At 48.0% G+C, this 10557-nt stretch overlaps 1 protein-coding gene across 2 annotated transcripts in view; it reads left to right on the forward strand.

The window, feature by feature from the left end:
• Positions 1-3571, forward strand: part of FEZ1 (fasciculation and elongation protein zeta 1) — a 38662-nt gene extending 35091 nt beyond the window's left edge. For both annotated transcript variants that reach the window (XM_073239545.1, XM_073239546.1), the window contains exons 9-10: positions 865-930; positions 3216-3571. In XM_073239545.1, the coding sequence (XP_073095646.1) occupies positions 865-930; positions 3216-3232 (83 nt within the window). In that variant the 3' untranslated portion in view covers positions 3233-3571. The remainder of the gene's footprint in view (positions 1-864; positions 931-3215) is intronic.
• Positions 3572-10557: the final 6986 nt, after the last annotated feature.

The following is a 10557-nucleotide window of genomic DNA, read 5'->3' on the forward strand; positions in this document are numbered from 1 at the left end:
TATAAAGACTTCATGGGATAATTTGCACCCTAGTTTATTTAAGGAATCTATTGATGAAGCAATCTGTTATTGGACTACCCCTCCCTCATTTTTTGATATTACAAACAAAATCCAGTGACTTTCTTTTAGAATTTTCTACAAAACTTTCACAATGTGAATTATGGATATGACTAGGTGCTATCTAGTTCAATAACAGAAAAAGCTATTGAAAAAACTTTGTAAAGAGACTTTAACCTTACTACCTTCTCTATTTTTTGCTTCATGTCATGAACTGTTTCAACAAGAAGTCGATAAGCTCCTTGAGGGTCTGTGATTCGTTTGCATTTTTACAAATTCTAACACTGTACAGGCAGAAAATAGAAAATAAATATTTGTCAAATTTAAGTTCATTTATTATTAATAAGTTGTGAGAAAATTTTCCAAATATATCTGTTTATATCAATAGAATGTCTTTAAAGGCAGTTTTATTCATGATTCAATAAGGTAACAACTATTATCCTTAACCATTTAGATTGCATCTGAAATCTGATTCTTTTTAAAATTGCCTCATTTATTATTTCTATGATTATTAAAGATATGTACTTAGGGGATGATGCAGAGATTATAGATGAGAAAAAAAGAAGTGAAAGAGAAAAGAAAAGTCACCAATAGGCCATTCTGACTCCTTTGCCGTATTCTTTTCCATTAGTATGCTGAGTTCTGACTCTTGACAGAAGCTTCTAGACATTTTGCTCACCACTCAGGAATGTCTGGTTTCCTTGAACCATTTCTCACCCAGTTTGGGGTGCCGGGTTGTTTGGCTCTCCAAGTGAGCTTTATGCCCTGATGCCATCTTGGTTCACCTCCCTCTCTCTCCTTCCCCAGTTCTCTTTGCCATGAAGGAGGATAATGAGAAGGTGCCCACTTTGCTAACGGACTACATTTTAAAAGGTAAGAGCAGCCCCAGGCCTGCTGGTGCAGGGGATCCTCCAGAGCTCCCCTCCCCCAGGACTCCTGCTGCAGGTGTGGCCCACACTCTGCAGCCGCCCAGAGCGTCTGCGCCAGACCAGGCGGGGCAGGGCCAGGCAGCTCAAGAGGACAATTGTGAGGGCCTGGCAGTAACGGGGCCTTGCCTTTGGAGGTTGCTAGGAAGCCTGAGAAAGAGATTCCAACACTGCGGAGTCACCAGACTCCACGTGAAGAAGCGGCCACAGCAACAAAAGATTTATTGTCAGAGTTCTGGGGAGTTTGGGCTATTTCTTTGGGAAAAACAAAGCCAGTTTTTTTAGGATATATTTAATAGTTTTCAGCTGCTTGGAAGGCGACAAACTAGTCATGATTAGCTGCATGCTTTCATAATTTTTTGTTCTGTTTTATGTTTTATTATGGAAACTTGTAACATATATGAAAAGTACAGTGACTGGTACCTGGTACCATGAACCCTCGTGGACTTAACGTCCTGCTTCAACAATTAGTAATTCACGGTCTGAACTGTTTCTTTTATACCCCTACCCAACTTCTCCCCTCCATATTATTTTGAAACAAATTCCAATCATTTTTTTCATCCATATTTCAGTATACATTTCTAAAACATAAGGACTCTTAAAAAAAAAAGAACCACAGTATCATTATCACAACTAGAAAAATAAAAGAATGTATTAATCTTATTGACTAATCACTGTTCCGATTTCCCTATACATATTTTTTTTCCTTATTTGTTTGTATCAGGGTCCAATGATGGTGTATACATTGCAGTTGGATAAAAAATCTCTGAAGCCTCTTAATAGGTATAGGTTCCCCTTTCCTCTGTCTCATTCCGTGAAATTTATTTCTTGGAGAAACCAGCTTGTTTACCCTATAGAATTTCTTCATTCTGTTTTTTACTGGCTAGTTTTGTCCCCATGGTCTAATATAATATATTCTTCCATCTTTTGTATTTCCTGTTGACTAGTTAACATTTACTGAGCATTTTATATTTGCCTCGGACTGCCCCTGCGAGGTCGGCAGAGATAATTATATACAGGAAGAAGTTAAGAGGCTTGCAGATTAGCATCCAGATTTTCGATAAGCATTGCATTATTGGTGGTTGTAAATTTCCATTAAGAGATGCACATTATCTGGTTGTCTTTCTTTGTGTGATAATCTGTATTAGTCTGCTCAGACTGCTAAAACAAAATACCACTGGGCAGCTTCAACAACATAAATTTCTTTTCTCACAGTTCTGGAGGCTAGAAGTCTAGATCAAGGTGTGGGCAAATTGGGCTTCTAGTGAGGGCTCTCCTCTTGGCTTGTAAACAGGCACCTTCTTGCAGTGTCCTTACAGGGCCTTTCTTCTGGGTGTGCGAGGTGAGAGTGCGTGAGAGCTTTCTAGTTTCTCTGCTTATGAGAATACTAATGCTGTCAGATCAGAGTCCCAGCCTTATGACTTAATGTAACTTTACTTCCTTAGAGGCTGCCTAGGGGTTAGGGCTTCAACATATGAATTTGGGGGGACACCAACACTCAGTCCAGACAATATCCACTGATGGGCCATTCTAGATCCTTTGTTTCATTAGGTTTTGCTCCAGTTGCACAGGTAGCTTTGGGTACAGTTTCAGAAGGCTTATGGGTCTCAGCTAAGAACCTCTGAGCTGTTTGTTTCCATAAGGAGCAGAGAGATTCATCTGAAATTTCTGCAGCAGGAATTTAGGCTCAACATTGGGACGAACATCTGACTCTCAAAGAGTTTAAAAGAGCAGCAAATTTCTCAAAGGGGGTTTTAGAAGGAGGTTTATAATATGGGTTCTGTAGATCTGGGAGCCTGAGAGCTAGACTTTACCCCTCATGATCCACTGAAATGTCAGTGAATTTATAAAACTAGTTAACATTTACTGAGCACTTTCTATTTGCTTGTGAACAAGCCTATGGGGTAGGCGGAGGCAGTCTATTGTATACATGAAGAAACAAGCCCAGAGAGGTGAAGTGATTTCCCTGAGGTCATGGGATTAGCAAAGGCCAGATGCAGGGTTTGAACCCAGGCAGATGGGCACCAGAGGCTGTGAGCTTAATCATGATACCAAACTACCATTTGTCATGGTGTCTTCCTCCTCCTTCTGGAAGAAGACATCTCGCTGCAATTATTCTCCGACTGGAAGGGGGCAGAAGCAGGCCTGCCGGCCTCTAGGCTGGGACTCCCGGGCTGGCAGGCGCTGGCCCGCACCGTGCTGTGACCTGTCTCCTCTCCTCTTCTCTTTCAGTGCTCTGTCCTACCTAACCCTGCCCTCTGGAGCAGCCTCGCTGCGGAGGTCACTGAGCACGAGTCTGTCCATCACAGGGACTGCATGACACCACGTAACCTCCGATGTGTATTTAAACATGTATAGCTTAACCTGGATTAAACCTGAGCAAACGCGCGGGACCCTTTGCTGTTGGCTTCTAGTCCTAGTAACCGTTGGATGCATGATCGAGGGGCAGGGCTGGTGACGGCGCCTCCTCTCCACCTGTGTTGGAGGAAGGTGGGCGTGCTCACTGCTCATTGTGTAGTCTGGCTCCAGCCCTCAAAAACAGCTTACTCTCTTAAGACTAATTTTGAAATAAACCTTCATTTAATTAATATTCTTCATGTGCTTTGGAGTGTGGTGTTCACTGGCCCCCTGTTCCAAACCCTAGAGAAAGGGTTTGTAGCCACCTTCCCAGCATGTTGTGAGGCCTGTAGCCAGCAACCTGGTGTTCAGGGATGGGGAGCATGCTGTGTTGTGGGTCGTGGGGGGCTACACAGGGTACACACAGGAGGAGGGGGCCTTTCACAGCATCCTAAGATCTTGCTGCCTGGCAACTTTAAAGGAGAGGCACAACGTGTCTGTTGTAGGAGCTACTGGTTAGAGTGGGTGTCAGACTAGCAGGGAGATTGTGAAATTAGCAGATATAAAGTCAGCCCCAAGGAGGAGCCAGGCAACCTCAGTGCCTCCTCTGGGATGGCCAGGTTGGCTCCTGGAGGCCCTTGCCAGCCCCTCCACAGGGGACGGGAGACTCAGGGGTTGGAGGGAGTCAGCTCTGCTGAGCGATCCCAGCATGGAGGACAGTGACTGCTCTGCTGACTGCCCCAGTGACCCCCTGGGAACTGTATCCCATGACCGTGCTTGCCTTCCCCTAGGGCACCCTTCCTGCAGCCCAGGGATCCCCAGCTTGCACTCTGTATGCCGTCCTGGCCTTGGTGCAGGCACCTTGACTGAGCAGCAGGTGAATGCTATCTTCATGTCTGGATACTGCCTTGATTGCACCACAACCTGAACTTTCCTGGCTTCCATCCCCTGGCTTGAATGATATTAAGCCTGGGAATCCCACATCCCTGTCTTAGGAGGGAAACTCTTACCAAACGTTTGCTATGCGCCTGCCATTGACCTGATCATTCTCTACCCGTTATTATCTTACATCACAGCCACCCTACATGGTAAGTAGGTAACAGCATTACCCTGATTTTACAGATGAGGAGACCAAGAAGCAGGATGTTCAGAAGCAGTAGTCAGACTAGCTCTGAGGTCTCTGATCCAGTCAGACTTCCTCTCACTCTTAGGAGTTCAGTGTTTGCTTTAAAAGCATGCCACACGGAGGGCCAGGCTTTATCTCACTGGCAAGTCCACAGAAGGCTACGGATGGGTACAGGTGACAAAAGAAGGCATCTTTGGTGCCCTGCCTCTCACTTCCTGGGTATCTGCTTTTCTCGGAGCAGTGCCGCAGCACAGTAGCAATCTTTCCTTGGGGTGAGGGGGGCCTTACCCCACCAGGGAAGATGCCCCAGCACCTGCGGCTCTTACTCAGGCATCTACGTGAAGCAGAACTTCTGCGCAGGTAGAGCCCTGGCTGCTCTGGGAGGATAGAAGCAACCATAGATACTCATGCAAACCCCCAGGGGTCAACAAATTGACATGTATCAGTGCTTTGACAAAAAGGGATGACTTCAGTCCTGCATTCATGGCACTCTGGCTAAGGACGCAAAAGGTCACTGGTGCTGAGGTCATTAGCAAGTTTACACTTTGCCAGCTATGGGGTTTTTCACCTGTCTCAGCAAAGGGGATGCAGTGAATCCCCAGGAGCTTTTCTTCCTGCCTGATTTGTCAGATCTGGGTCAGCCACTCCTTTCCCCAACTTATCCTGCCAGCAGGTGTCTGAAGCAGCAGAGACAAGCTAATCAAAGCTGCTGGCAGTTAAAAATAAATCTCAAGTGTCAGGCAGACGCTCCATCTAGGAGGAGGTGAGCAGGGAAGGATGGGGACAACGTGTCTCCTCTTTTCTCCCCTTGTCTACACCAGGAGCTTAGAGGGGATAAACTCTCATGGTTTTGTGTTGCTCTTGCCTCTGTCCTAGTAACTGAAAGTGTGGTGCCCAGACTAGCAGCGAGGACATCTAGGTACCTATTAGAATGCCCCACCAGACCTGCTGCGTCAGCCTCCACATTTGACAAAGATCGCCAGGCCCTTGGTATTCGCATTAAGATTTGGGGAAGCTGGGTTCTAGTTTCAGAGCTGCTGGAGTCCTGACTCTTAGAGATGAAACCTGAGTTAAATACAGGTGTGGCTAATAGGCGAGTGTAACTCTCTCCCCGCACCTGTGCCCACTTCTCATTTTCCGGGGTGTGTAAGTGAGGTCAAGTCCAAGGGCGTCCTAATGCTTCAGACTCCAGTCTCCCACTGTTGCCCTCGGCAAGAAGTGCTGGAGAGCCTAGCCTGGGTAGGCTCAAAGTTGGTCTGGCCAGTAGGTTCTTTACTGAGGTGGGCTCCTGTCAGTTAAAGGGTTCCAGGTGGGTTTTGCTAAGCCTGGTCTGGTCACGTCCTGGTAACGAGACTCCACGTAGAGCCAGATGCCAGCCTTTATTTGTGTAGAGTGGAAACAAAGGATCATGTGGGGACCAGCCATTTTCCAAATGGAATCCCCTGACCTTCTATCTCTATTTCAGATTGTGAGACAGATGTGAGAACTCAGAAAGAAAACCTAAAAGGGAAGGGTGTCGTGGCCCCAAAGTTTGTGGGATAAATTGAATTTTTACAAGTCAATAAGCCATTTTCATGGTCCTGGAATCATGTCTGGAGGACCGTTAGCTAGTGGTCGCAGGAGAAGAGGTGGGACTGCGAGGAAGGAGGCATGTCCTCCCAGATCTCAGGGCCAGTGATGAACCGGACCCAACAGGTGTAGTGAGTCTGTTGCACGCGATTCCGAGCATCACTGTGTCCCAGGAACTCCCACCACAGCCCCAGCACCGCACCGAGAGCATTTGAACCTCACCAAAGGCCAAATGCAGGGGAGCCCCAGGGCGTCCACGCAGCAGAAGCATGAAATGGGAGAGGCAGCCGCGTTTCCACGGGAGCCAGGAGAGGTGACTCTCATCAGAGCCGGCCTGCGTGATTAGTATGCGTGGAGAGGAGAGTAATTAAACGCTGCTGTTGCAGAAGAGACTCTCGCATTCTTGATGGCGCCTGATTATTTATTTCCTTGAGCGGATGCGAGCCTGGTCATTGGGGTTTCCGAGCCTGGGCTTGGCCCTCCTGCTCCCTCCGCTGGGGAGGGGAAGCAGAGGCCACTATGGCGCTTCAGCTTCATATTCAGGACTTTTCTTTTAAAAGAACAATGAGCCACCTTAGCCCACAGCCTGGCAGCTCCACACCCCACCCAAGCTCATGCATATTCATTATGCCTCAAAGAGCACAGCATGGAGTATGCAAATTGGCCAGGCAGGAGCTGGTTGGCATTTTGATAATAGCTTTGTCTGAAAAAAACCCCAGAGACACAAGCACAGTTAGTCTCCCCACCCCTTCCCTCTCTATCCTGTGTCCCCCTCCTCAGCCTCTCTTCTGCTCCCAGCCTGCCACAGAGCAGGAAAATGAGTCACAGAACCCGAGAAGCGAGTCAGTGGAAGAACCAGGTGTCTGTGTTCCTGTCCGTGCCACCCAGTGCTTCCGCACTTCGTCCTCTCGTCTCCCCTCCTCCTTGAACTGAGTCATTTTGCTTTTCCCAAGAACGGGTGGTCCAGTCTGATGGTGCCCTGGCCTCCATCCTGTGTGCTCGGTCGACTGCCCAGCGCTGTCTGGGGCATCCTGTGCTCTCTCTCCCACAGATGAACTCCCTTCTCTGTCCTTCCTGCATCTTCCAACCTTTTGCCATCAGTCTAGCTGTCAAGCCTGAAAACCTAGAGCCGGCCTCGCCCTCTGCACAGGAGGGCTGACGTGGCTGGAGGGAGGGCGAGGAGGCTGCGGCGTCAGCTGTCATCACTGGCGTCCACTCGGACTCCACAGGCCCTGACCTCACACATCAACCACCCCCCACACATCTGTGCCCCCACCTGCCAGGGCACGACTGACTTCACGGTGGCCACCCTCCCGCCTGTCGCAGCAGCCTCTCCTCCGGGACCGCTCCCCGCCCTCCTGTAGCACAGCTCCTAGAGACGCAGGCAGAGCAGTTTCTGAAGCTCAGAGGACCTGGGTCCTGCTCCCTCCCCTCTACAAGCAGAAGGTTCCTGGTAGGAGCTGGTGGGCCCGCTGGGTAGGTGCTTTGCTGTGAGAGAAGCCAGCCAAGGTCTGGATCCTAAGTCTTTTCTGCTCATCTGGGGACCCTAGAGGAGAAAAACAAAGGCGGTGCAGGCAAGCCAGCACCTCTGAGGACTTCAGGGAAGAGGGGGCCTCTTCTCTTGACTCCAAGGCTAGCCTTGGTCAAGCTTAGGCTCAGGGAGGCAAATTACCTCACAGGAGGAGCGTGAGTTTTGGCCTTGCATTCAAATCCTGGCCCTATGACATATTGACTAAGCAGTTTTTGAGGAAATCATTTAATTTCTGAGCCCCAGTTTCTTCATCTTAGAAACGGAAATATTAGTATTAATATCAGTAATTTTTCCAGGGTTATCTTGAATAATCTATAGTTTCTGGTATATATGCTAAGTACTCAACAAATGGTGACTTATTTTTACTAGTAAACTTCAAGGAGCATAGAGAAATCACTGTGACCTCTTTATTGCTGGGGACCTGATCAGTTTTCCCATCCAATAGACACAGACTTAAAAACAAGCAAGTAAAACAAGACAGGGTGGCCTGTCCCCTCACCCATACCTTTCATTGGCCTTCCCCCTACCCTTTACCGTCACTAAATCCTGCTTCGTGGTGGCCCATGAGCCTTGACACCTGCTGATCCTACAGCCAGTGGCCTCCACGTTCTCCTGGACAAGGAGGCAGAGCAAAGAGGTGGAAATGGATTACCTTCTGATTTCTCAGCAGGTTCATTCAAGGGGAGTGGTGGAGGAGGGGCGGTGAACAAATTTATTTTTGCACTTTGTGGAAAGATTCTATTTTCACTGCAAGGAGACAGGTAGAATGGCAGAAGAGAAACACACAGACCACCCTGCACACCCTCAGAAAAGCCTCACATGCTCTATGATTATCAGGCCACAGAGCAGGAGGATTAACTGGAGGCTGGAGGAAGGCATTGTAGGTTGCCCGAAGCGCCACGCCCGCACATTAATTAGTTACACCTTGAGGACCAATTAAACAGTCGGGATGGGTTCTGCTCCTTCTGTCTTTAGAAGGCAGATCTCAGATGGGTGGGTAGAAGCTGGAGGGATCAGGTGCTTTGTGTAAAAACTAGCCTTTCGGCCCTAGGAGGCACTGGGCTTCCCAAGGTTGGAGGTGATGGTAAAGGTAGATGACAGTTTACCATGTGCTAGGGGTGGGATTCCTATATAGGACGGCCCAGTTGGGTCTACTGACCCTCAGTGCCTTTTCCAGGACTGAGAAAAGATTCTTACTCTAGGCTTGGGCTCTGTTCTGCGCGGTTATGCGCAGGAGGCCGTTCTCAGCTCAGAGCAACTGCGCTGCAGATGCTTTTCTGAAATCAGGCTTGGGTGAGGGAGTGGTTCAGAATCTCAGGGGTGCTGTAAAAATGCACCTTCTTTGGGCCCACCCTTGGAGATTCTGATTTAGTAGATTGGGGACGGAATGCAACTCGGAGAGCCTAAAGCCTGCTCAGCAATTCTCAGATGGCTGCCCAGCTGAGAACACCTGGGCTGGGGGCCGGAGGAGCTGGGGAGAGCAAAGTTATCTCATCTCCTTCCACAATGTGGCCCCACAGGGATATACAGCCTTATCCCGTCCGAAGGGCAACAGGAAGTTTGAGGCAGTGTGGCTGATGGGAGCCTGGCCAGGGATGTCAATCTCAGCTTCTCCAGCAGGGCTGAGGGCTGTCCACGCAGAGGGGCAGGTTCCCCAGGAGAAGCCAGGAACCTGCTGTGCCAGCATCCACAGGACTAGAGTCTCTTGAATATCAACTGAAGAGGAGCCAACCCTCTCCTCTGATCCCCTCAATGTGAGAGTGAGGAGGTGAACTTGGATGGTCCCTGTGGGGAAGAGGGAGGTATTGGCAGTCTGGACCACAACAGGGGAGCCCAGTCTTCTCCCTCTCCCCACAAAGGGGCATGGGAGGCGCACAGGCAGGTGGCGCCAGCTGAAATGATTTGGTAGGATACAAATCTTGCAGTGCTGTGGGGGAAGCAACCACCCAGAAATTCACAAAATAACAGGTGGATGGGAGATCTGCACACCCGAAGTGAGTCCTCTGAATAATGCTTAGGTGTAATAAGATGGAAAAAAAACCCTGAAAATGAAAAGGTATAATGAGATATACACAACTGAAGGGAATTGTCTTAAATGGCTGATTGTAATGAGATGTACATAAATTGTAAGGCTTATAATGAAATGAAAAAAATATTCTTGCCTGATAATACTGGGTGTAATGTCTACACCTGAAATAAGTCGTCTCACTGCTCTGAGTGTAATGAGATGCACATAATTTTAAAGAGAGTAATGAGATGAAAAATAAATCAAACACTTGTCTTAAAATGAAAGATGCACTAAGATGCACACACCTGAAGGGCATTGTCCGAAATGGGTTTGGTTTAATGAGATGCATTTAATTTGCAAAGGGGCTAAATGAGATTAGCCCAGAGAGAGGCTGAGAAATAAAGAAGTATAAGATACAGACACTTGAAAATGGTGTAATAAAATCAGCCTCATCTCTGGGTTAGACATAATATACCAAAGTGGGAATGCACAGAGTATGATGTGATCAGCATTCTCTGTCAGTGGTTGGTGATGCCTCGGCCTGGGATGCTCTGCAAAATTGAATTATCCTTTGTTGCCCAGAGGATGCCAGGCACAGAGTGGGCACTGAATAACTGGCATAGGGGGTTGTAATCTCTATAGCAGAAGGAAGTTAGAGGGACAGCTATACAACAAGGAACTTCTAAAAGGAAATGGAACTATCTTCTGAGAGCAATGTTTCTCCAACTCTTCAGTTATCTTGCCTGGGAACCTGGGAGAAAGCTGGTTGTGGGACCTAATCTGCATGTATAATAGGAAAACCTCATGGCTTTTATGTCCCAAGGCTCATGATTGCCTCTAGAGGCCAGGAAGGCAGGTATCATGAGTGGAGACGTCTGGGTGTAGACACAGGTACACTCCAATTAAAGATAGGAATATCTTCACTTCCACAAATAGGTGCTGTCCAATTTCTTTTGTCAAAGGCAGAGCCCTCCTGGACTATCTTGCTTTCTCACGCTTGATG

The sequence above is a fragment of the Manis javanica genome, chromosome 6 (assembly GCF_040802235.1).
Source record: "Manis javanica isolate MJ-LG chromosome 6, MJ_LKY, whole genome shotgun sequence".
Lineage (NCBI taxonomy): Eukaryota > Metazoa > Chordata > Mammalia > Pholidota > Manidae > Manis > Manis javanica.